At 47.2% G+C, this 27,327-nt stretch overlaps 1 protein-coding gene across 1 annotated transcript in view; it reads left to right on the forward strand.

Moving 5' to 3' along the window:
- Window positions 1–4,522: 4,522 nt before the first annotated feature.
- The window catches only part of USH1G (Usher syndrome 1G (autosomal recessive)), a 28,282-nt gene continuing 5,477 nt past the window's right edge, over window positions 4,523–27,327 (forward strand). The window contains exon 1 of the mRNA XM_015410768.1: window positions 4,523–4,686. Within this exon, the coding sequence (XP_015266254.1) occupies window positions 4,523–4,686 (164 nt within the window). The remainder of the gene's footprint in view (window positions 4,687–27,327) is intronic.

Raw genomic sequence — 27,327 nt, forward strand, 5'->3', positions numbered from 1 at the left:
GGTAGCCCTAACTCTATTCCTTTATCATTCAAAAATACTGATACTGGGAGCAATTATGTAATAAAAAACATCTTAAAGCCAACAGTGGCCCCGGGTCACATGGCAAAGTTGCCGCGGGAGAGGCATGGATGGTGGGCGGATTATCCGGGCGCGATCACACCCCAACATCTGGGAAGTGGAGCGCACCCGTGGCTTACCGCTGACAATGTGAGTTAAAAAACTAGTACCTCCAAGGTACTAGTAAACGTTTGCCACGGGCTGCCTCCAGACGCCCGTGGTGTGATCACGCCGGAGCGTGGTATTCCCCTCCAGTCCCTCGTTTACCCGCCGGCGCCGAGAGAAGGACCTGTGGTGTGCCACCGGCATGTCTGATTGTGTAATCGCGGATCAAACTGTGCTGGGGCAATTAGCCACGCCCCCCCCCCCCCTGGCCCGTGTGACCGGGGCCAGTGTTGGGTTAAGAAGGGTCTGTTTGTGCATGGGGTTAAAATCATCAGTCAGCATCCCACTGGGGTGGACTTGGTTGTTAAAATCAGCCCAGGAGCAAGGCAAACTGGGTAGCCCCGTGACACTGTGAGCCAGCACTGCACGACCACTCCGCTCAGACCTGGCCAGTGGTGACAAATATGGCTGGTGGCTCACCCACTGCTGCACCTCCCCCAGCTGTTGAAAGTGCAAGAGGAGGCAAATGGTGAGCTGCCACTGATGGCCAGACTCCAGTGGCTTCTGCAATGCTGATAGAGCTGATGGGGCTTGGCTCTTGGTTGCACCTGGCCTGCAACAGCCCTCCAGGAACTTACCCCGCAAGCTAAATGGCCAGTCCATCTCTGAGCATCATACATTCCTGATTATTTATTAAAAAAATTGATCCTGCCTTCTGATGTACAAGGCAGCTAATACTTACAAACCAAAACGTAAATTAAATTACATAAAATAAAGCAAAACCATCAAACAGCTGAAACAGTGGATCAGATTTAACCCATCATTAGCAAAGTTTCCCAAAAACAGAACCACCTTCACGTAGCACCAGAAAGCCAGGTGAGTGGCTAGGGTTGCCAGCTCTGAGTTGGGGATTTCCTGGAGATTTGGGGATGGTGCCTGGAAAGTGCAGGATTTAGGGAGGGAATGGAAGGAACTTCAGTGAAGTATACCACCATAGAGCCCACCCTCCAAAGGAGCCATTTTGTCCAGGGGAACAGACCTCAGTAGTCTGGAGATCGATTGTAACTCCAGGAGATCTGACATCAGGAATCACAAGACTGAGAAATCTGTAGGAGAACACTTCAGCCTTCCAGGACACTCAGTGGGTGAACTCAAAGTAGCTGTTTTATCACAAAGGAACTTCAGGAACAGAATGCAAGGAAGACTGGTATATTTTCCTGACGACCCTGCATCCACCTCAAAAAGTGCTGTTAAGTGATCTTCATGCCTGGGAAGAGAGAATGGAGATTCTCGGCTTGCTTCCCACAATTATAAAAGACACCTTTAGATAGGCTTGCCAAGTCCCCCCGGGGGGCGGGGCAACCCCCGCCCTAGAGGCCCGTTCCCCGCCGCTGCCGGATCGGGCCCCAGGGGGAGCTCCACCCCAATGTGCAGGTCACCAGGAAGTGATGCGATCACGTGGGGCACGTTGGGGGCGGGGCCATGACCATCTGAGGGAAAACTCTATGGTTTTCCCTCAGATGGTCATGGCCCCGCCCCCAGCGTGCCCTGCGTGACCGCATCACTTCCGTGTGACATGGATGCAGCGCATGCATGCGCGTGCTCTGGGAGCGACCCGGGAGTCCCCCGCTCTGGATCGAGGTAATACTTGGCAACCCTACCTTTAGACCTATATCTGCTATTTTGACATATTGATTGCTTTACAACTGTTGACCTTATAACCTTAGCTTGTCATTTTTGACTTTGGATATCTTAAAGTATAACCTGATCCGAGTGCCTGGGAAATCTGAAAGAGACTAAGACGCGGATTGTACGCGAGGAATCAAATGCCAGCATATATAAGCTGTATAGTTGTGGTTTTAAACTTTTGTATGATTGGATTTTATATGGTATATTGAATTATTATATTGTGGGCTGTAAGCCGCTCTGAGCAAGCCTTGCTGGGAGGGCGGGGTACAAAAATCTAATTAATTAAATAAATGAAATAAATTAAACCTCATCCTGTCACATGTTAATTTGCTGTTCAGTCCCTGTCTATAAGATTGAAACTCACCTACCATTCCAATGTATTTGAAACAGCGTGCCTTGCATACAAAAAGCTCATATCTTGCATAACCCTTTGTTGGTCTTAAAGGTGCCACTGGACTCTAAATTTGTTCAAGTGCTGTAAAGTGCTGCAAATTCCACAGCACTCAGACGGTTGCACTTAAGCAATGAATCCAACATCACTGGCTGAAAAGGAATGCCTGTTGTGGGGCAAGGTGCAAACTTCAGTCTCTGAGCAACAGATGGCACCAAAGGCCCACACACTCCCTAGAGAACAGCAACAGCGGGAAGCGGGGGGGGGGGAGTGGGGGAATGGCTCTTCTCTGTTCACATATTGCGTGTCTATCGAAGGGAGCTTTGACTCTCGAAAGCTTATTCCCTAAAACTCTTGTTGGTCTCTAAAGTGCTCCTGGACTCGACTCTAACTCCAGACCAACATGGCTACCCTCCTGACACTGCCTTTTAAATGTACATCTAAAAAAAAATAAATCAAAGTGTTTATATTACAATGTAAAGGACGAATGCAACACACACACGTTTGAAAGCACATGCATCACACGAGAACTCTCCTCGGAGAGCTAGGAACAGTTGTGCCTCCTTCATGGCAAACCCAGGTTTGTTGTGCTGTAAGATCTGAAAGGATCCTGGGGACCACTTCAAGCATATAAGTTAAAAAACCAAAAACAACACATGCCTGCAACTTGCCTGCTTCGACTTTGCCAAGTAATCATTGGGAAGCTGTGATTGATAGCAGGTTCCTAATGAGCATGCACAGATTCTCAACTGCTATGCACCAGTTAAGTGTGGACGATGCAGATGTTTGTTCAACACCAGTGTTCCCTCTAAGCTGAGTTAGTGTGAGCTAGCTCACAGGTTTTTAGCCTCCAGCTCATGGATTCTTGTCTTAGCTCAGGAAGAATGGCCCCAGAGCAAACTAATTTATGCAGTAGCCAAATCATTTGCTCACAACTTTAATGCCAGCAGCTCAGAAAGTAGAATTTTTGCTCACAAGACTCCACAGCTTAGAGGGAACATTGTTCAACACATATGGTTTCTGACCCACATCACATTGCAGATGCAGGCTTCAGTGCAAACATTATGGTCCAGCATACAGATGCAGGAGGTGGAGCAGCCTCACTGGTTGGGCAGGAGAAGATCTTTATCTACTCACCGCACACAGACCCACATGTCTAAGTAGGGCTAGTTTGCATTGCCCTGCCCTCTCCTTACCTGCAGGCACTGAGTATGCAAGGAAGTCTTTCTGAGGGCCAGGAGTCATCTCAGTCTCTGTACCCAAGAAGGGGACAGCTGCCCGTCTCCTATAGGGGCTCAGGGGCAAGCTTTTACTTTTCTGCTTACATCTGTGTCATTCTAAATAGAAGCCAGATTCTCCAAAGCCAAATCTGCATCTTCTGTGAACAGGGCCATAGAAAAGCTGGCATTTTGTGGGCTGAAGGAGCCAAATCATCAAGGGAATAAAAGGAAGCTGTTCTTACAGAGGTAGCTGGCCATAAAGTGCAGTTAGATCCAGGTAGTCAGCCGTGTTGGTCTGAAGCAGCAGAAAAAATTTAGAGTCTAGTGGCACCTTTAAGACCGGGATTTAACAGCAAATTAACATGTTACATGATGATGTTTAAGTTATGAAATCTATAAGTTTAGAACCTCATCTACTATTCCAATGCATTTGAAAAAGTGTGCCTTGCACACAAAAGCTCATACCTTGAATAAACTTTGGTTTTAAAGGTGCCACTGGACTCTAAATTTGTCATAAAATCCAGTGTTTGTCTAATAGAAGGGAACTTTGAAAGATGGAAGGGGCCTCACAAATTTTATTTTGAAAGGACTGGGCATAGAAAGATGAAAGCAAAAAAAGAAAAGAAAAAAAGACAAAAGAAAAAAACTATGACCCTTAATATTCTCTAAGAATATGTTGATGAAACAACTTCTTGGATAGCAAACAAAGCATCATGGCATTTCCAATACATTTAATTGCTAGGAAATGGGCTGCATTGGTGTCATTCTGCAAAAGGTTTGTTAAGGTGAAGTCAACACTGGAGAACAGAAAGGCATCCTTAGGACCCAGGGGAATCCACAGAAAATCTTCTCATGCATTCAATATGAGGAGTTCCTTCCCTCACTGGTCAGGGATTCTCAGGTGTCTTGGTAACCAGGCTCCCTCCCTCCCCCTCTCCCTCCCTGCCCCTCTTCTCCTCTCAGGCTGCTGCTTTGCTATAACTCTCGCCCCACTCAATGCCCACCCTTTTCCCATCCCATCTCCTTTCCCAATGAAATGGCCAGGGAATAACCCTCCATCATGAATGACCAATACCACCGAGCAGCCAGGGATGGCTACTTGGATCTGCTAAAGGAAGCTACCAGGAAGGAGCTAAACTCACCTGATGAAGATGGCATGACCCCTACTCTATGGGCTGCCTACCATGGCAACCTGGACGCTTTAAGGCTGATAGTTAGCAGAGGGTAAGTCCTGCATTGTGCCTGGTTCATTTTTGCTTGACGTTCAGGGCTTGGCACTGCCCCACGGCGTGTTTTATTCACAAGGCCAGGCAAGTGCTTATTGCTGAGTAAGAGCTAGAGCAACAGACTCACAGTAGAGGGTCTGCATCCTTACCCTTAAGGGAAACGGTCAGGGATTCCTGTATAAATCTGTGCAAATCTGAAATGGCTGATGAAATTTATCTCTCCATACAGAGGCTTTAAAGCCACCCTGCCTAGCCTAGTTCCCACAGCTCCCAATGCACTTTTCAAATCTGGTGTGTGAACTTGAGTAATGTTTCCTTTGTTTTCATCTGTCAGCCTTAATCCTGCCTATGTTCTGTTTTTTTTTCTTTTTTGGTTAAAGCACTTGGGAACCTCTCTTGCTTGATATGGCTGGAGAGACAGAAAACAGTTTAGAGAGCTGAAACTAGTTTAAGGGAGGCATTGCTTCCAGTGGTGCATATAAACATTGCTTGTGGCTTACTATTGTCTCTTGCCAAGCAGGTGTTGCATATTTTTGAAATTATACAAAACCCTGCCAAAACCTGCTTACCTGACGTGAAAGAGGAACTGCACCAAGAGGAGAGGTCTCTCGTTCAAACCACCTTCAACTCTCCCAAAATATTATCACCCATTTCCAGCCTTGCTTTTCTTTATAGTTCAAAGAGAGATTCTCAGTGGTCCATTCTGCCAATTCCCCAATCTGGTGCTAAAAAGGTTGGAGATGACCTGCCAACTGGAGTCTCGACATGCAATTTGGATGTATATGTGGACAAGGAGAAAGTGACCTCTTTGCCTCCAGAATCTCTGATGTTGTTAATTATAGGAGAGGAGCTATGAGTGGACAAATCTGAGACCGAGAGAGAGGAAACTGAACGATTGGCTTCCCTTTCTAGATTTGTGCTGCCCAAGAGGCACCGTCCTCTCCTCCACATATGCTAAATGTAATCAGAGGAGAGGAACAGTGATAGTTGAGGCACAGTCTTCGGAGGCTGCCTAATATATGGGGTAGCTCTTTCCTTTAGGACTGATGCAGCAGTTCTACTGTGAACAGAAAAATGATTTGACATGAGATGAGGCCATGATTCCTGTTTCAACAGAGGCTGAGAAATCCCGGCCTGCCTGAGGCCACCCAGTTCGGGTTGCCAAGTTGAAATATCTCCTTACCGGGGGACTCCCGCGCCACGGCTGGAGCACGCGCGCGCTCCGCACGCACGTCACCCGGAAGTGACGTGACGACGCCAGGCACGCTGGGGGCAGGGCCACGACCATCTGAGGGAAAAACATAGAGTTTTCCCTCAGATGACCGTGGCCCCGCCCCCAGCGTGCCCGGCGTGGTTGCGTCACTTCTGGGTGACGCGCACATCGTGGTGGGGTTCCCCCTGGGGCCCGATCCACCGGGGGGACTGGGGAAGCCTACACCCAGTGAATTCACAGGACTAGTCAATGCTATATTCATAGCAGATGCTTTTGCCTTTAAAAGTGTGACAGTAATATAAGAGCCTGGAATTTCTTGGGCCAAAGCAGGCCAATGCCTGGCTCAAGGGCTGGCATCAGGGGGTGACACAGTCAGGTAACTGCCAAGACTTAGGGCCTAGCAGTGACCCGACACATTCGCTCCATCCAAGAAATGGGAGATTGCCCCAGAGGCCTCTGTACTGTTTTCCCATTTCTTGACTAAGAAAAGCATCTGGGGGAGACTAGACTGTGGTTCTCTCATGCCAGAATTGTGCCTCATTTCCTCCAATTCTTTTCCCAGAAAGAAATGGGAGATCAACCCAGAGGTCCTTGTAAGGTCACAGCGTCTCTGGGGCAATCTCCAGTTTCCTGGTTAGAGACAGCAGTGCAGCAGAGTTGAGCTCCCTTTATTCCTGCTGGCACTGACCCTAGAAGGGTAGGTAGAAGGTGGGTGCACCTGCACCCGAGTGTGAGTGGAGACAGATGGAGGGAATGAGACTGTGGCCCTGCACTTATTGTAGGGGCTAGGGGAGGGGAGTTCTGTGCCCTGCAATATCTGACCTGGCCCTGCCGGGTTGATCCCTTTCCACAAAATCTCCCAAAGAATGTAATCATAAATCAAAGCCAAATCACTTGGAAACTAGGGCTAGCCTTAAACTTGTTTTCTTTTTTAATCTTAACATTTTAGAATAAACACAGATTTTTGAAGGTAGATGGTCTCTCCTTTTTCAGATTTCATGAGTTTAAACATTGGGCAACTATCCCACTTCCTTGGGAGTAACCTCTATTGAACTCAGGGTTTCTTCCAATTTGTGTTTGGTTCACAGTTCCTTCAAGATGCCACAACTCTATCTGGATAAACTTTGGGTACTCCTTTCCTTAGAAGGGCTGCATGTCTTGGCCCTGACCAGCAACAACCCCTGCCAGGGCCTGGGTATGTAATTCTGCCAAGGGACGTACAGTTCAAAGGACCTCTTCAGCACCCACTAGTGCTTTGGGCCCAGATGAAGTCTCTGTCACCACAAAGGAGCTTAAAAAGTAGATTTCTGTTGAAAGGAGCTGTTGGCGATGCATGCAAGCTGGAATATATGGTCCCAGCAAAAAATCTTCCTTGCATCTCAGCTACTGTTTAATTAACTGAAAGATATGTGCTTGCTGTCATCTGGCACATACAGGACAGACAAATGCTTGTGCCCTTTTGGTGATAAATGTGATTGGGAAAAGATAGATGGGGGGCTGAGGTTTTCGGAAGCGTTTTCTTCACTGACTACCTTATCAGTGAGGGAAGAAAAATAGATGGATAATTAAAACAGCACAGAATTTACAAGTCGGCAGGGGTCATTTCATAGAAAAAGAGCTAGGGGAACTCATTAGCATAACTCATTAGCATATGCCACACCCCCTGACATCAGGGGCCCGGCGGTGGACCTGCAAGGCCAGCGGGAGTGCGAGGAAGCCCCGCCAAGGCCCTCCCTGGCCCCAGGCAGGCAGGGGTGGGGAGAGGCGGGGAGGAAGCAACTTACCCTCCCTCTTCTCCTGCCTCCTCCTGGCTGAATGAGGGCTGGAAGCGGGGCGGCCGGAAGCAGTGGGCGGGGCTTCATCATGTGCCCCGCCCCCCTGCACCTCACCTGGGGGAACTGTGTTCCCCCGCGTTCCCCCACGAAATGACCTCTGCAAGTCGGGCTAGCTTTGCTGTACTCAGAAGAGCAAGATTATAGAAGTTCAGTATCGGTTAGGGTCTTTTCATGAATCTGTAATGTCACAGTTTCCTCTTTTAGTATAGCTGATGCTGCTTGGATGCACAGGCTTTCTTAAGGGCACTGCTGCTGAAACTTCCACTATTCAGATATACTGAGTGTTCTTGACAATTGCTGTCATTATGGTATTGTTTATTCTGACACTGAACTTGTGTGATCTACATGGATTCCATTGCCAGCGTTTCAAACTCTGATCACCCACCAAGCTAAGTATACAGTCAGTGCTTAACACACATGAGACCGTAATTGCTCCTAGTAGTGAAGTAGCTTACCCGTTTTGATCATGAAAGCAGCAAAACCAGGCCATACCCTCTTAACATTGAGGAATGAAAGTAGAGTGTGGAGAAGCTGAGCATCAAGTGAAGGGTGGGGGGGGGGGGGGGGGGAAAAAGAAAATTAACTGTTCACCTTATGAAATCCGGGGGGGGGGGTTCTGAAATGTTCCACCCTCCTACAATTCCTCACAGCCCTTGTCTTGCTGTGATATTAACAGAATTCACTCAGGCACCTTTTTATTGCATAATGTGCTTAACTTCTGTAAGAGAAAGGGATTCAGGGAAATTCTGGCTTATTACTTTGAGCAAGAAAGCTAGAGACACTGCAAGATCTGGTAGGCACAACAACTTCCTACTACACTGGGTCTATTCAGTTTTTTTGTCTTTTCTACTGAAACAGTACAGAATATTTCCCACATAGCGCTACCTTGGATAAGTCCAGTACCTCCACAGCAGGAGACCTTTTTGTGTTCACTTTTCAGAGGTTATTTATGTGGAACTATGCCATGACCAGAATCCAATACACATTGGATCGTGTGGCCACCATCATTTGAAGTGTGGCTCTCAGTGTCAATTTTTCAATTCAATTCAAATACCTTCTATTGGCATACAGGCTCTCAGTGTCATCTAAAGAGAAGAAGAGATTGGATTTATACTCCGCCCTTCACTACCCAAAGGAGTCTCAGAGCGGTTTACAATCCCTTTCCCTCCCCATAACAGACACCCTGTGAGGTAGGTGGGGCTCAGAGACCTCTCCCAAGAATGGCCCTTGAGGGCAGCTCTGAAAGAACTTATGACTGACCCCAAGGTCACACCAGCAGCTGCATGTGGAGGAGTGGGGAATCAAACCCAGTTCTCCCAGATTAGAGTCCATGCTCGTAACCACTACACCAAACTCTACATAATTCTGTAACCAGAAGAAACCATGTGAATAAGCCACTCCCATCACAGATGGCCACTTGTGATCATGAAAGGTCACCAAGGAGAATGTAGCCTTTGTTGCTTATAAAAATACAAGGACTTCCACATTTCACAAAAGCTCCCAAGGCTTTGGGTGTGTAGTGTTCATATGTATGCTTCAAATTTAAAAACAAATGTCTGTACAAACAGAGGCAAGTTGCTTCACCTTCTCACCATTGTGTTTCCCCACATCTATAATGAGATAATATTTACTAGCCTACATTTAAAATACATGAAAAGAGGTGCTCTGATATGCTCATTAAGAACCATCAGGTATTCAAGCAAAACATATAATGTGGCCAGGAGTAAGAAATTTTTTGGAACAGTAAGGAATAATAAACAGGACATATAAAGGAAAAATTACCCTTTTAATCTCCAGGAAGGGAATAATGAAGCACTATTGTTGTCATACATGGAGGATTTTTGTGGATGTGCATGCTTCAGTAAACACCATGTTTGTCTTTCATGAGCATCGGTATTGGATGAAAGCAGGGTTGTGGGGAGGGCAGAAGGGTTTGGTGGTGACCTGCCCTGTTCATTAGTCAGACAAAAAGCCTTTTTCATCCTTCTGGCTGTGCTCTAATGAGGGAAGGGAACACAATTAATGTGATGGCTGAGAAAAGGAGGCAAGTTGGCATTTAGTGCCACAGCCTCAGAGAGACAATCATTCTTCAATGTGAATTTGACAACCCTTTCAGCCAGGGTGCCTGAGATGGGAGGCGGGCCAGTTTATGATTAGCTGGGATAAACAATTAAAGATTTCAAGAGATGAGATGAAGAAAGGGGTGTTCTAACAGAGTGGCAGTGCGCTGTTTTAGCAACAAAGCCCTCTCTTGTAAAGCACAGTGTTTCTGTTCTCATCGTTTTATTCCTGTGTGAATGTGGAGCACATATCCCAACAGGAACATAATTCAGCTACAGACTGAATATAGTATGAAGATTGCAGGATTAACTGTACTTCCTGCTCGGGCTCTAATTGCACATACACATGAAGCTGCTGTAAAATGAATCAGACCAGTGGTTCACCAAGGTCAGTACTGGCTACTTGACTGGCAATAGTTCTTTCAGGGTCTGAGGCAGAGGTCCTTCACATCACGTACTGCTTGGTCCTTTTTGACTGGAGACCCCGGGGACTGAACCCAGGACCTTCTGCATGTAAAGCAGAGGCTCTTCTATTGAGCCACAGCCCCTCCCCTAATTTGGTGTAGTGGTTAAGTGTGTGGACTCTAAACTGGAAGAACCGGGTTTGATTCCCCACTCCTCCACTTGCTGCTGGATGACCTTGGGCAAGCCACAGTTCTGTCAGAGCTGTTCTTGAAAAGAGCAGTTTCTGTCAGAGCTCTCTCAGCCCCACCTACCTCACAGGGTGTCTGTTGTGGGAAGGGAAAGGGAAAGGAGTTTGTAAACTGCTCTGAGACTCCGAGTGAAGGGCAGGGTATAAATCCAATCTCCTCTCTCTTCTTCTTCTTCTACTACTAATACAGCTTGGGCTTCAACTGCTCTTTTTGTAGGATGCACAAACCTCATGCTATAGTATTTGTACTGCTGTCCTCTATATCTCAGGAAAAAGGAAGACAGATTATACATATGACATAGTTATAAGTAATACTCAAATACTAAAGCACCGTGCATAATAAATTGAAATAAACATGTAAATTATATAAGCAATATTTGTATTCTGTCAGTTGTTGTAAAGGTATAATACTTTCACAAATTTAAATGATATGAACAAAACTAAACACATAAACAATATTTCAAGAGATTAACACTTCCAAGACTTTTTAATCTCTTGAAATATTGTATATGTCTTTAGTTTTGTTCATATCATTTAAGTTTACATGTTTATTTCAATTTATTACGCACGGTGCTTTAGTATTTGAATACTGTCTTCCACACCGTGGTCCTTCTGTTGTAGAAGTAATGCTGAGGGGACTAAAGTCATGCATATGTAGCTTGTATGCCTAAATCATGCAGTGGAGAGACCAGATTTTGGAAGCATCCTGGTATAGTTAAGAGTTGTTGTTGTTGTTCAGTCGCACAGTCGAGTCCGACTCTTCGCGACCCCATGGACAATCTCCCGCCAGGCTCTCCTGTCTTCCGCCGTCCTCCGAAGTTGGCTCAATTTCATGTTCGTTGCATCGCTGACACTGTCTAACCATCTCATCCTTTGCCGTCCCCGTCTTCTTTGACCTTCAATCTTTCCCAGCATCAGGGTCTTTTCCAGTGAGTGCTCCCTTCTCATTTGGTGGCCAAAGTATTTGAGCTTCAGTTTCATTATCTGGCCTTCCAGGGAACAGTCAGGGTTGATTTCTTTGAGGATTGACTGATTTGTTCTTCTTGCAGTCCAAGGGACTCTCAAGAGTCTTCTCCAGCACCATAGTTCAAAAGAATCTATTCTTCGGCGCTCGGCCTTCCTTATAGTCCAACTCTCACAGCCATACATGACTACTGGGAATACCATTGCTTTGACCATGCGGACTTTTGTTGGCAGGGTGATGTCTCTACTTTTTATCATGCTGTTTAGGTTCGCCATCGCTTTCCTCCCAAGGAGCAGGCGTCTTTTAATTTCATGGCTGCAGTCACAGTCTGCGGTGATCTGGGATCCCAGGAACGTGAAGTCTGTCACTACTTCCACGACTTCCCCTTCTATTTGCCAAGGAGTGATGGGGCCGGATGCCATGATCTTAGTTTTTTTGATGTTGAGCTTCAAGCCCACTTTTGCGCTCTCCTCTTTTACTCTGAGCAAGAGGCTCTTTAGATCCTTTTCACTTTCAGCCATTAGAGTGGTATCATCTGCATATCTGAGGTTGTTGATCTTTTCCCCAGCAATCTTAATTCCCGCTTGTGATTCATCCAGGCCAGCATTTCGCATGATGTACTCTGCATATATATTAAATAAGCAAGGCGACAATATACATCCTTGTCGTACTCCTTTTCCTATGCTGAACCAATCAGTTGTTCCATATCCGGTTCTAACTGTCGCTTCTTGGCCCTTATACAGGTTTCTCAAGAGACATGTGAGACATGTTAAGAGACTGATCAGTAAAAAGTTGGGCTGCTTCATGTCACATTTCTGTAACTTGAATACAGTCTCTAGCCATATTCACAGAGCTGTGGAGACTCTGAACAAGAATACAAGAAGCTCCCAATTTATGAATAGGTTGAGTTGTATGTTGCTTGCTGTTGCTGCGCTGGCATGCGGTGGACAGTGCAAGGATGGGTGATGTGCAGGCCATAGGCAAGAATTAGCACATGCCACTCTCATACATGTGCTCCCTTTCCCCCACGCAGTTGCAGCTTGCTGTGTTGGCCAGTCAGTGAGGGCAGCTGGCTATGCAGATATGAGACTTCTCTGCTACCAATGAAGCAGGGCTGGGAGACAGAAGGGAAGGGGGAATGGCAATGTGTGGCACCCACTCACCAGCCCCAGCAAGGCAACTTCTCTTGCTCAGCGGCCTGGCTGACTCTGGCTGGCGCAGGTGGTGGGCACCGTACAGTACAGCGCCCCGTCTCCCTCTGCCCCTCACTGCAACTCAGTGGCTGTGCCCTAGGGGCACAGCAGCTGTGACTTTGTCCCTTGCTTCTCCAGCACCTACTGCAGAGACAGTAGAGAGGGTAAACGGGGTCATCTAGGGCAGGTGCTCGGTGGTTGTGACCTCACCCAGCAGGAGCCCAGGCCAGTTGCCCTATAGCTAGGACTGCCAGTATGTATTGTGTACATTTTCATGCAATCAGAACCCTGAGGTTTTCTGATTATGGGGAGAATAAACTTTGGATACAAAGCTGTAGGACGTTTACAAGTTACCATGCCCAGTGCTGCTCTTCTCCTCCATAGAATTATGTGAAAAAAGGATTTATGTGAAGTATCAGTTTTTCTGAAATACCATGAGCTTAATAATGAAATGCAATGAAGTTATTTCTGTGTAGGAAGTTTGTAATAGTGGCTATATTAAGAAGGAAGTAGACCCAGTTTCTGTGAATTCTCACTTGAGTTGTGAAGATGTCACATAGCTTTTCTGCATGGGTTTTTCCTGTCAGTTCTGGCCCCATATTGCTTCAGTTTATCCCCCGATTTCCCAACACATTTTTGTCATTCCCTAGAGCTTTTTCCTGCTTCTTTTTAAATCACTTTTACCCTGATCTTATTCTGGAAGTTGATTTTGAGTTGGCTTTTTCCTCTTGTGTAATGTTTGTATCAATTTTCTTTCTCCCACCAACTCCCACCCACTTTTTGATGACTGGTTTGTTGTCATCGTCAAACTATGCACTCTCCATCCCACCCTGATGATGAGTGGCTTCAGGGTGTTCCCCCCCCGAAATGCCCCTAAAATATCGATGTATCAATTCAATACAGTGTTGTAATGATATTTTGAGCAGGTTTTCTAAGTTCCCAACTTTCATCAAAAAATAAGCCTCAAGGGAAAAGGCATATCTCCATGAGAGAAGAGGCTAAAGCAGGGGACCCCAACCTTTTTGAGCCTGGGGGCAGCTCTGGAATTCTGACACAGTGTGGTGGGAGGAGCCACAAAATGGCTGCTGCAAGAAGAGGAGCCAGCCATAAAATGGCTACCTCCGCTTAACTTCTGTCATACATTGAAGATTCGTGTGCTGTGGTGGCAGCTGTTGCCAAAGCAACATCTTTAAAATCTGCAAAGCCAATCATATCTCCAAAGGCCAATCAAAAACCTTGTGGTTAAAAACCCCACCTGCCCCCACCATCTTTCTAAAAACACTTGCCAGGCACCAAGAAAGGTGTCGGCAGGCACTACGGTGCCCATGAGCACCACATTTGAGACCCCAGGGCTATAGACTCATTTTATTATTGAAAGTTGTGAACTATACTATACCATATTTAATAATAAACTATAATTACACTATATCAATACATCAATATTTTAGGGATTTTAAAAATAAGTGGGAGTGTGCTGTGATGCCACTGATGACAACATCACCCTCTCTTGAAAATCCTAATTATTTAAGAAATTTATCATTTAAGAAAATAAACTGACTCCACAACTGTGGAAATGCTCAGAGAGGGCAGACTTGCAGAAGAACTGTGCCCAAACCAATTCCAATGCTTGTGGGTTGACTGCCAAGAAAATCAGCAGTAAGCTGATCATGCAGGAAATATCACAATCTTTCAGCTTGAATTCACCATCTGTGTTGTGTAGTGAGAGCTTCTAATGAACAATCATTGTTATAGAGGCTCTTTGCAGCTACATTCAGATAGACCGCCTTTGCTGAGCCGGTCAATCAGGCAACAGAAGTGTAAATGATGCCATGAAAAGGAAGGCTCCAAGCAACTATGTTCCTATTGGTTTACTTGTATTTTGTGGGTGTGTTTTGGGCTGGGGTTTCTGTATATAGTTGCAACTCGCTGCGTATGTTGTGTTGTGTTATGTTCCTGAATAAAGAGCTATGTTGAAATCATTATAGCCTCTTGAACCCACTACTTAACACTGGCGATGAAGGTGGGATTCAGACAAAGGAACTAGGAAGAGATCTAGCTGAATCACTACAGCCATGGCTCATTTGTTCAGCATGGCCACCAAGGGCCACTTCGAACCCTTCAATGCTGCCGCTGAAGACTGGGACACATACATCTCCCAGTTCCAGTTCTATCTCACTGCCGACAAGATCACCAATGATGAGATAGTCAAGGCCACATTCCTCAGCCTCAGTGGGTACTTCACATTCAAGACCACCCGAGCTCTCATGGTGCCACAGGACCTCGACGCCATATCCTTCACTACGCTTAAGGCCAAGATGAAAGACCACTTCTTGCCTCGTCCCTCCAGAATCGCCTGCTGGCATGCCTTCTACAAAAGGGACCAGGCCCTGGGAGAGTCGATTGCCACCTTCATGACTGCCCTCTGGAAGGCGTCGTGCCATTATGACTTCCACAGAGGAGGCCCTCTGTGATCGTATGGTGTGCGGCCTCCAAGATGAGAAACTGCAGCAATGGCTCTTCGCGAAGTGCGGTTTTCAACTTCAAGACAGCCAACGAGGAGGCCATCACTGCTGAGGCAGCCGAGCAGTCAACAAAAGAGGTCCACCAAATGTGGAGTCCACCTCTTGTTCACAAGACCAAGGCTGTTCACCAAGAAAGCCTCACAGACTTCTCCTCCACCAACAAAGACAAGGCGGAAGTACTTTTCACATGAGTTGCTTCCCAGAAGAGCGAAGGAGCTCAACCATCCTCTGGCACTCCTTGCGCCAGTTGTGGCAGCTCCCACCAGCAAATGCCAAGCTCAACCTGGCCCAGGCATACCAGCAGCTTTCTGTAGATGACACCACCGCCGAGGCACAGACAATCATAATGCACAGGGATGCATTCAAGGTCAAGTGCCTGCAACTGGGTGTCAACATTGCCCCTGGAATCTTCCAGAGCCTCATGGAAGGTCTCCTCCATGGATTTCCAGGTGTCATTCCATATTTTGATGATGTCCTTATCACCAGGGGCTCCGAGGCAGAACTCGCTGAGTGACTCCGGCTAGTCCTCTGCCAACTGCAGAATGCGGGGCTGAAGGTGAAGAAGGAGAAATGCCAGTTCGGTGTCTCCGGTGTCGAGTTCCTGGGTTTCCTTGTGGATGCTGAGGGCATCCATCCAACTCCAGCCAAGGTATGGACCAGCTGCGGTGCACCAGCCCCTCAGTCAAAGAAGGAGCTGCAGTCCTTCCTAGGACTTCTGAACTTTTACCACACCTTTTTACTACACAAGGCATCCATCATGGAGTCACTGCGTTGGCTCCTTGACTTGTCTGTCCCCTGGGGCTGGGGTCGGAAAGAAGCTGCAGCATTTTTCACTGTTAAGGAACTCTTGTCTTTGTAGAGTGTTGTCACCCACTTCACCAAGAAGAAGCCCGTCATCCTCTCCTGCAACGCCTTGCCATACAGAATTGGAGATGTCTTAAGCCACACCAAGCCTGATGGAATGGAGGCCCCCATTGCCTACTTCTCCAGGACTCTGTCATTTGTGAAGCTCAACTATGCCCAACTTGAGAAGGAAGCCCCGGCCATCGTTGTTGCAGTCAAGAAGTTCCATGACTACCTGTATGGTCGGAGCTTCATGATCACAACAGACCACAAGCCGCTGCTGGGGATCTTCGAGCTGAACTGACAGACGCCACAGATCCTGTCTCCCCGGATGCTGTGGTGGACCATCCTACTGTTGGCTTACTCCTATGAGCTCCAGCACCATCCAGGCAAGGCATTGGGCCATGCCGATGCCCTCAGCCACCTCCCACTTCCCAATCAAGCTGTCAATCTGTCTTCAGCTCATCACATCCTCCTGCTGAAGGACCTGCTGCAGCTGCCTCTCCGCACCTCTGATGTCGCTGTGCATTCAGCCAAGGACAACACCTTGGCCCACATTCTGAACTGAGTGTGGAGGGGGTGGCCAGTGGGCCACATGGCTGAGAAGACATACAGCTCCCGGCAACACAAACTCTCGGTGCACAAGGGTTGCCTGCTCCAGGGGAACCAAGTCATCATTCCACCCAAGCTGCAACAGCAAGTTCTTGAGATGCTTCACGTCAGCCACCCAGGCATTGTGCGCATGAAGGCACTCGCCCGCAGCTATGTTTGGTGGCCCAGCATGGACAAAGCAATTGAGAAGTGGGTCCGTGCCTGCCAGCCTTGCCCCATCATGGCCATCCCCACCACAGGCTCCAGTGCAACCATGGGAGACAACATGCATGCCGTGATCGAGGCTCCACATGGACTTCGACGGTCCATTCCAGGGACAGGACTTCCTAAATTGTAGTGGACTCTTAGTCCAAATGGCTGGAGATCGACCCAGTGTCCACCATGTCGTCTGCCATCATCATCCGTACACTTCAGCTCCTCTTCACAATGCATGGCCTCCCGGACACCATCGTGTCAGACAACGAGGCCCAGTTCATGTTGGCAGAGTTCCAGCACTTCATAGCCAACAACATCATTCATCACATGGCATCTGCTCTGTTCCACCCCTCGACCAATGGGCAAGCCGAGAGGATGGTGTGAACAACGAAGGACAGTCTCTGCTGGATAACCCAGGGAGATTGGCATGCCTGACTGGCTGCTTTCTTGCTTCAGCAGCACATCACACCCCACTCAGGAATGGGGTGCAGCCCAGCAGAGCTCCTGATGCACTGGTGGCTCACCACACAGCTCGACAGACTGCACCTGGGCCTGTCTCCAGAAGATCCTCAGCAACCTGACTCATTGAGAGGAGACCAGCCAGGAGACATGGTCTATGCCCAGAAGTACAGTGAAGGCCCAGCCTGGGTTGCCACAACGGTATCTAGGGCAACAGGGCCAGTGTCCTACAAGGTGGCCATCACTGACATCTGGGACCTGTGGTGTCACCCGGATTTGGTACAGATGGCCAGAGAGGGAACCAGTGGCTGGAAGTGGCCCAACAGCAAGCGCTCCTGAGTTCATGACTGCACCTAACGTGCAGGAGACAGTTCCACTGCAAGTTCCCTATGCTTCTGCAACTCCGCAACCAGAGATGAGCGATGCTAGGGTAAGCCTTCTGGTGCCCATAGGAGAGACTGTCGGTCCACCCTGCTACCTGCAGGACTATGTGTGCAACCGGATGCAATCCTGTCTTGGAAGGAGGGGTGTTGTGTAGAAAGAGCTTCGAATGAACACTCATTGTTAGAGAGGCTCCTTGCAGCTACATTCAGATTGGCCGCCCTTGCCGAGCCAGCCAATCAGGCAACAGAACTGTAAATGATGCCATGCAAATGAAGGCTCCAAGCAACTATGTTCCTATTGGTTTACTTGTATTTTGTGGGTGTGTTTTGGGCTGGGGTTTCTGTATATATAGTTGCGGCTTGTCACGTGTGTTGTGTTGTGTTATGTTCCTGAATAAAGAGCTATGTTGAAATCACTATAGCCTCTTGAACTCACTACTTAACAATCTGTAAAATTGAATTCTAATGATTGCTTCAAGAATGACATATATTTGGAATATCTGTGAGTGCTACATGAAAGACTGAAGATAACGGTACCCTAAGTAATCATTATCAACCACTAGTAAGTGTCGCAGCAAGTGGTGGGGGTCCTCTGTGGAAACCTTGCCTAAGGATTGGTAAATGCTTGCATAAATGGGACACACTGGAGGCAGTGCTGGGAGTTGCATGAATGAGATCCATAGGATTTCTCTTCTTTTAAAAGGTAGGCCACAATGTTGAACAGGATCACTACGTGGAGGGAGGGGTGACTAGAGCTTCTTCCCCCACAAGTTGTTTTCCCGAACCTAAGTGGCTTTGTTGCTTGCTCTCCATCTGAATCCATCCTCCTCTTACACAGCCACTGCCCAGTTCTCTTTCCCCACTATAATTCTATGGTCATTTAACTGCCCTCCATATTTATCTGTGTGAAGGTGTTCTCTCATTACCTGGCCCATACCACAGGAGATTTCTCTTCACACCTCTTATTATCAGACTGCAGGGAGTGTAATAGATACCAGATTCCATGAGCCTATAGGCTTCTTTAGACGTTCTAATAAATTGACTCAATTCAGCCTATATATAGTAGTTTTCTTTGCAAAAGCCAGGCCTAAGATGACTTCCCAGTCCGGACTCATATGGCAATACTAATGCAGTATTTTATATTAGCTCAATAGCTGCACATCAGCTGATGGTGGGAATTGCAAACATACAAATAGGAGAGAAAAGAAAGGAGTGGTTTACTGGCTATTGATTTCAAATAGGTGCCCAGACCTATGACTTCCTGCTGGTATTTCCCCTCCACAGCTCTCTCTCCTTTGTGAACGATGGAGTTTTCCCTCCAAACACTAGCCTGTTACCTTTCTCTCTTTCTTAGTTTTCTAACTCCATTTTCTACCTGTGTTACTGCCAGCAAAGCAGTTCAGGAGGAAAAGGGAGACAGACAGAAGAATATGGAATGTTATAATTTATATTCTTTCTTTGCTCCAAAGAAATGCTGGTTACTTGCAAAGTAATGCTGGATAGAGCTAATTTTGTAAAATCAAGGCCATGAAGAAAGGGCATACAAACTAAGTTAACTTATTTCACTAGCAAGTAGGGTTGCCAAGTTGCGGCGGGGGATTGTATGTCTTTGCAGAATCCGTGTGAGATGGCGAGACGCATTGCACCTGCCGTCGCCAGGATTTGACGCTACGCGTCGCTCTGGCAACGGGGCTCCAAACAGCCCTGTTGCCAGAGCGACGCGTAGCGTCATGTCCTGGCGACGGCGGTGCAACGCGTCTCGCCGTCCCCACAGCACGGATTCTGCGAAGACATGCGGATCCCCCACCGCGATTTGGCGAGATTTGGTAAGCCTTCTAGCAAGTATCCATAACTTACAACACAGCTGTGGCTGATTTCCTTTAAGTACTCTAGCTGTATGGTTAACTTGTAAACCTGACCTCACCCTGGCTCTTGTAGATCCTAAGAATCAAGTTAAGGCTCCTTAAAAGCATACAAAAACTAATTTAAAATAAGCCCTCAACATAGTATGTAACTCCAGCAGTCCAAAATCCTTCTAAAAATAAAGGTCTTAGCTAGTCTCCTTAATTTTTTTTTTTAAAAACTTAGATGGGAGTTGCCATTTTTTATTCTGACAGCAATTCTGTGCATGATAGAAAGAAATTTAACAGGTGTCATTCCCACTCACAGAGCATCACCTGTGGGCTGGGAATAGAGATGCCAGTCTCCAGGTGGGATCTGGGGATCCCCTGGAATTACAGCTCAGCTCCAGACTACAGAGATTAGGTTTGCCAAGTCCCCCTGGGGGGAACCCCACCCCGACATGCGCATCACCCGAAAGTGACGTGACAACGCTGGGCACGCTGGGGGCGGGGCCTTGCCCCCAGTGTGCCCGGCGTCATCACGCCACTTCTGGCTGATGTGCGTGCGGCGCGCGCATGCGTGTGCTCCAGCCACCCTCCAGCCGCCGGCAGGGAGTCCCCCGCTCCGGCAAAATTTTGACTTGGCAACCGTAACAGAGATCAGTTCCCCTGGAGAAAATGGATGTTTTGGAGGGTGGACTCTGTCATTGTACCACACTGAGGTTCATATCCTCCTCAAGCTCCACCTCCAAATCTCCAGGAGTTTCCTAACGGAAGCTGGCAACCCCATTCCCAGACAACTTGCCAGTGGCCAGGAGGGACCTGGCTCTAGTGGGAAAAACAACACTAACTACATTTCTGCTTGCTATATGGCTGCAAAAGCCCTGTCAGAAAAAGGGGGAATCCCATATAAATAAATAAATCAGCAAATGATTAGGGCCTAGCGCCTCATTTGTTACTAGGGCCAGATCTGACACAAATGTCACTTTGTTGGGACGGGCCATGTGTGCCATAAAATGTAATGCCAGGTACTGGAGATATAAACTGTATAAAGGACAGCAGCTGGTAAGCTCCAAGTTGTTTTATCCTCACTGCAAGGCCCCATGGGCTGGGAGAGGGGTGCAAAGGAAAACCCATACGGGTGGACTGGAGAGCCAGTGTGCAGCACTGGGCAGATGCTCCCACACTACTTGACTGCTGCAGATGACATTGTTCCACCATACTGAAGCCATGATTGCAGTGGCTCTGCCCACTCCCCCCCCAACAGTCTCTTGTTCCCTTCCTTGCACTAGATGCCCTGGATGTGCCGGTTCTGGCCCCCGGGCCTTATGTTTGACACCGCTGGATTAGCATATAGCTGTTGCATCACAATTTGTGAGAGCCAGCATGGTGTAGTGGTTAAGAGCAACAAACTCTAATCTGGAGAAGCGGGTTTGATTCTGCACTCCTCCACTTGAAGCCAGCTAGGTGACCTTGGGTCAGCTCTTTCAGACCTCTCTCAACACAAAAAGTAAGTATAGCTCACCACCTAATGGTGTGTAATGCTAATGAGCTAGAACTTAAGGCTGCCAGACAATCTTTGGATCTCCTGGCTATACTACACACAATGTTATACAATAATTATAGATTACTAGGAATAAAGCCCATTGTGGAAATAAATACAATAAGCTCTAAGAAAGAGGCTCTGGGCGGGTGCCCTGGCCTTGGGCACTCAGCGTCAATGTGCTGTGGTGAACTCAGCAGGGTATAATGACACAGAGCTTACCATTTTCTCCAGGGGAACTGATCTTTGCTTTCTGGAGAGCAGTTTTAATTCTGAGTGATCTCCAGCCCTCACCTGGAGAATTGCAGCAATGGTTCCACAGGAGGAAATTGGAGGGTGGAGTCTATGGCATTGTACCTGTCTGAGGTCCCACTCCTCCTCAAACCCCACCCTCTCCATGCTCCACCCCTCACATCTCCAGAAATTTCCCAACCGGGAGGTGTCAACCCTATTTCCTTCCCAGCCAACCATCAACATACCGTTATTTGCCCCTCTGACTTTAGGTTTCCATATCTTAACCCCTCCCTGTAGCCTCTTCCTAGGAAAAGTATGGTCTTTCTCCACAGTGGCCTGGTGACCAAAGCAGCTCACATCATTCTCCTCTCCCCCTTTTGATTTGCACAGGAACCCTGTGAGGTAGGTTACGCTGAAAGTCTGTGAGTGGTCTGAAATCACCCAATCAGCTTCCACAGGAAGAACCTGGGTCTGGAAGACCCTGCTCTGAAGCACTAACTACTATGTCACACTGGCTGTGTTGGGGGGGGGGGCACCTCAGCAGGGTAAAATTACACAGAGCCCACCATTTTCTCCAGGGAAACTGATCTCTGCCATCTGGAAAGCAATTGTAATTCTGAGTGATATCTAGCCCCCACCTGAAGATTGGCAACAATAGTTTCCCAGGAGGAAATGGCTGGTTTGGAGGGTGGAGTCTATTGCATTGTACCTGTCTGAGGTCCCACCACTCCACAACCCCACCCTCTCCAGGCTCCATCCCTCAGATCTCTGGGAATTCCCCAACCTGGAGGTGGCAACCCTATCTCCTTCCCAGCCAACCATCAAACTACCGTTATCTATCCCTGATCTCTACCATCTGGAGAGCAGTTTTAGTTCTGAGTGATCTCCAGCCCTCACCTGGAGATTGTGCATATAACAACACAGTCAAAAACTATAACACTGTACCCAAAAATGCTTGACACGTGATTCAAAACATTCTTATATTAACAATGTAGTACTTTAAATAAGCAAATTAGCAACTCTCTTTTGTGGACATCTATCAACTGTTACTCCTCTTAGTTTTGTGGACATTTATTAACTGTTAGGAATTTGTTGAACTGAATTGGATCATTTACATTGGTGTCTTTGGAATGGATCTGAATGGTTATTTAGAGTACTACCTTAGACTCCACCACAGAATATCTAGGAATTTCCCAACCTGGAGCCGGCAACCCTAGTCAGGACTGGCCCCAATGAGTTCCCCACAAACACCTGGAATGGGCTTCCTTCCTTTGCCTTTTTACTGACAGAACCAAGCTTGGTTGCCTACCAACAGCCTCTGAGGGAAAAGTTAGTCCCACAGGAGCCAAGAAGGAGAAGTGTCTTCGTCAGGAGAGACAGCTGTTTTGATAGTTTATTCTGTGAGGGAAGAGTGCCAGGCTGGCAGTGGGCAGGGGAGAGGAGCGGACCCAGCACCCACCCAATGGCACACAAGTACTCTTGAGTGGCCATTGATGGGCCAATGGTTGATGTAGCACACTGCACAGCCAATGGGAGATCTGGAAATGACCAATATGTAAGGGAATTATATATATAGGATTATTATCACAATCTGTGGAAGGGGTGATAAGATAATATTGTGACATATCATGAGCCACTTGGTTGAGATGTGTGACTGTGTGTGTGTGTGTGTATCTGTGTGTGTTTTTAAAATGAGGAGCAGTAATACTGTTTACTCAGTACTACAAAGTGATTTCAAGTTAAGATGTGGAACAAGGTGTAAGAAATTTATGCAAGCATTAGAGCCTCTTAAATTATTATGACTACCTCTTGACTGTATCTTACTACCAACCTTCCTCCCTATGTTCTGACTGCAATGCCAGCCGAAACTGGCATTAGCCCTGCACAGGTACTTCCCCAAGGTTTCCCCAGAACTTGCTGACTCTAGCTTCAATTTATTTTGCAACTGCAAAGAATAATTACATATAATTACATTTTTCCTGTATGGAGGCAGTTTGTTGCGTTTACCAGATCCTTGCTAAGATCAATGAATTGAGCCCTGTCTGGACTAGTTATTTAGGCTGGAATTGCCTTTTGCTTCCTTAAAAAAAGAGAAGAAGAAAAGTGGACAGCCAAGTTGACATTCTGAACAACTTGTTACACTTCTGCACTTTCAGTTTTGCTGTTCCATGTTTTTTTAAAGGCCTGTTTTGTGATAATGGGAGTGGCTACACAAGGCTTGTTTTGTAGGGTTGCCAACCTCCATGTAATGACTGGAGGTCCCCTGGAATTACAACCGTTCTCCAGCCTACAGAGATCAGTTCCCCTGGAGAAAATGGCTGCTTTGGAGGGTGGACTCTATGGCATTATACTCCACTGAAATTCCTTCCCTTCTCAAACCCTGCCCTCCCCAGACTCCATCCCCCAAATCTCCAGGAACTTCCCAGTCTAGAACTGGCAACTCTACCCATTTTGCATGGTTAAAGGTCTACTCTTTCAGTCTTGCAGATGGGGCACTGCAATGCATTACAAATGCACTTGTGCTATATTTGCCTTTAAATCTGACAGTGCCTATTCCCAGGATTTTTTGGTTAGTTTTTTGTGGTGGTACTCATTAGTAGTTAGTATAGGCCACTTTTTAGGGGCTCTCCTAAGCCTTGAAAGGGGAGTTGGTGGAAATGGGCACAGCCTTACATATGAGTACCGGATCTTTAAAAAGAAAAAGAAAAAAACCACTGCCTGTTCTTACTTGCAAAATCCTAAAGTCTGCTCATGTCTCCTTCAGCAAAGGTCCTGCTCTCCCTGCACTTTTCCCCTACAGGCTCTTTGAGTATATGGGATCAAAAAGGTAATAGTTACAGGGAAGTAAGCAGTCATGCTTCATTTCACAAGAGATTATATAAAAATGGTCAGACCAAAACTACCTACTGACTGCTCACAGTCTGGTTTAATGTTTATCGAGTTAATACGCCATTATTGAAAAGGACACCCTTTGTTGGGCCAACCAGGGACAAAGGTTGTATGAGGTATGGAGCCATCTGCAGGGAGAACAAACATCTTTGATAAAGATGATATATGTCTCAACTGTGGCCCCCATCTGCGGATATCTACATTCACAGATCAGGACTACACTGACAGTAAACAGATTCGAGGGGTTTAAATTCCCCTCAAGTTGGCCAAATCTGAGGATACTTTAATCTAGTGATTGAAGCTTTGAACAGGCAAGTGGAAAAGGGGAGAGGCTATGGGGCTTTCAGGAATTGGAAAGAAGAAAGAAGAAATAGTGGGGGAGGGGGAAATGGGATGCCGGGGGCTCTTTTTGTAACAGGTACTCATTTGCATATTAAGCGACACACCCCTAATGTAGCCAATCCTCCAAGAGTTTATAGTACCTCCTGTAAGAAGAGCTCTGTAAGCTCTTGGAGGATTGGCTACATTAGGGGTGTGTGGCCTAATATGCAAAGGAGTTCCTGCTACAAAAAGAGCCCGAGTCCTGCCAGTCCTTGTGGGTTCCCACTTGTATATGTGTGTGTGAGCTATGAGCAACAATCTGAGGGTGCTATTGGTACAAATTAATACAAAATAAGTTGTTGTTGGCCACATTGATCTACAGTAAAACTCAAATACCCAATCCACTTTTTATTAGGACTAACCAAAATGATACAAAACAGTGTGTGAGCTTTTGAATTCCTTGAGAGCTTGCACACTGTCCTAACAAAAGGCCTTATTGTGTTGCTTGTTTTGGTAAGAAATAGTTTACTAGGAAATAACCATGCTTGCCCTGGGAGAGAAGAAATTAGTCTGGCCTGCGTCCCTCCCACTTCCAGCACATGTGTTCATTCAGAACAAACATAAACAATGCCTTCGCACACCCTCCACTCAGCACCGGCATTTACAGTTTTGCTGGCTCTTTAACCAAACTCTATCAATAATTTATTCTTCTCTTGCAGTTCATTAAATATTTACCTTTTCCCTGAATTCCCCAGCTCTGATAGGCCAGTATCAAGGTGAAGGGAAGAGGGCCGGGCTAGCTAAGGAGTCAGAATGAACCTGCTGGCAGCTCCTGTAGAGTCCCAGGGCCAGAAGGCAAGAGAAAACCCCACTCTGGCATCCTGCGGCCAGACCACTTCATTTCTACTGCCATTTCTTTCTGGGTCAGCCCATGACAGTATTTTTCTGAGTGTGTGTGTGTGTGTGTGTGTGTGTGTGTGCCACTGAAGTTAATGAATCATCACGGTTTAGGGTTGCCAAGTGGATTTTCGCTGGGAGCGGGGGGCTCCCGGCCGGCGTCTGTTGCACGCGCGCCGCATGCACGTCACCCGGAAGTGACGTGACGACGCACGTCGGGGAGGAGTTCCCCCCAGGGCCCGATCCGGTGGTGGCGGGGAACGGGCCTCTGGGGCGGGGGGTTCCCCGCCCCCCAGGGGGACTTGGGAAGCCTATCACAGTTAGTTGCCAATTGCTCAAAAATAATGGCTCAGCCACTTTAACGAACATGCAATTGAGCAAACTCTGGAGGATGGCAGAGGACAGGAGAGCCTGGTGTGATGTGGTCCATGGGGTCGCAAAGAGTCGGACTCGACTGTGTGACTGAACAACAACAAAAACTGGTAGACTGTGAGAAGTCATGATCTTTTCAATGTTAATTTTTAAAAACTGTATCCTGCCTTTGCTTGTACAGTCTGAGGTGGTTAACATCTATTACAAAAACTTCACACACACTCCAGTTTGAAACACCTGGAATCGTTCATGATTTCCCACAATGTCACTGGTATTTATGAGAGAGGACCAGAGTCTCGTACAGTTTCCAAGTCTTGGTTACTGTTCCTAATCCGCCTTAATTGATGCCTTTCTTGAGTAGAGGACTTGTGAATGGATGATGGAGCACCAACATACCCTTTCAGCAAGATACCTTGTAAATGCCACAGGGTAGCAAAAGCAAAAATCCTCTACTACTTCACAACTGAGAGCCAGTGTGCTGTAGTAGTTAACAGTAGGGATGGGTACTTTCCAGATTTTGCCCTGGACTGAAATGAACTGGCCCCATTCCCAGACCGGTTCTTGAACTGAACTGCAGCCGGTTTGCAAACCGGTCCACAAGCTGGTCTGGATGCAGAAAAGACCACTGTGGGTCTCAGCATAATTCCAGCTCACTCTCCTCAATGTGCCCACCAAGTTTGGCGTTCTTGGACTTCGGGGGGCCAAGCTACAGACCCCCAGAGAGACAATGCTTTTCAATGGGATGACCCTCCACACCAGTTCAGGAGCAACCAAAACTGACCCAGGTGAGCTAGAGACCTCCAACTCGCACGGCCTGCCCCTGGGGTGGCCCTCCACATGCTCCACAAGCCACATGTCTGTCGGGTTTGGGGGGTAAAAGTAGCAGAGCCCCAAGACTGGTGCCCCCTGGGAAACTGCTTCTGTAGGACTTGTCCAGTGATGGTTTCAGACAGTCCAGAGCAGAACTGGTTCAGCTACATGCACCCAACTCCCAGAGGACCTCCCCGGGGACCACCCGCACAGTTGCATCAGGGTCTTCTCCAGTGAGTGCTCCCTTCTCATTTGGTGACCAAAGTATTTGGGCTTCAGCTTCAGTATCTGGCCTTCCAGGGAACAGTTAGAGTTGATTTCATTTAGGATTGACTGATTTGATCTCCTTGCAGTCCAAGGGACTCTCAAGAGTCTTCTCCAGCACCATAATTCAAAAGCATCTATTTTTCGGCACTTGGCCTTCCTTATAGTCCAACTCTCGCAGGCATACATTACTACTGGGAATACCATTGCTTTGACCATACAGACTTTTGTTGGCAGGGTGATGTCTCTACTTTTTATTATGCTGTCCAGATTTGCCATCGCTTTCCTTCCAAGAAGCAGGCATCTTTTAATTTCATGGCTGCAGTCACTGTCTGCAGTGATCTTGGATCCCAGGAACGTGAAGTCTGTCACTGCTTCCACGATTTCCCCCTCTATTGGCCAAGGAGTGATGGGGTCAGTAGCCATGATCTTCATTTTTTTGATGATGAGTTTCAAGCCAACCTTTGCACTCTCCTCTTTTACTTCCAGCAAGAGGCTCTTTAGGTCCTCTTCACTTTCTGCCATTAGAGTGGTATC

This window comes from Gekko japonicus, unplaced genomic scaffold (assembly GCF_001447785.1).
Source record: "Gekko japonicus isolate JY-2015 unplaced genomic scaffold, Gekko_japonicus_V1.1 scaffold15, whole genome shotgun sequence".
Lineage (NCBI taxonomy): Eukaryota > Metazoa > Chordata > Lepidosauria > Squamata > Gekkonidae > Gekko > Gekko japonicus.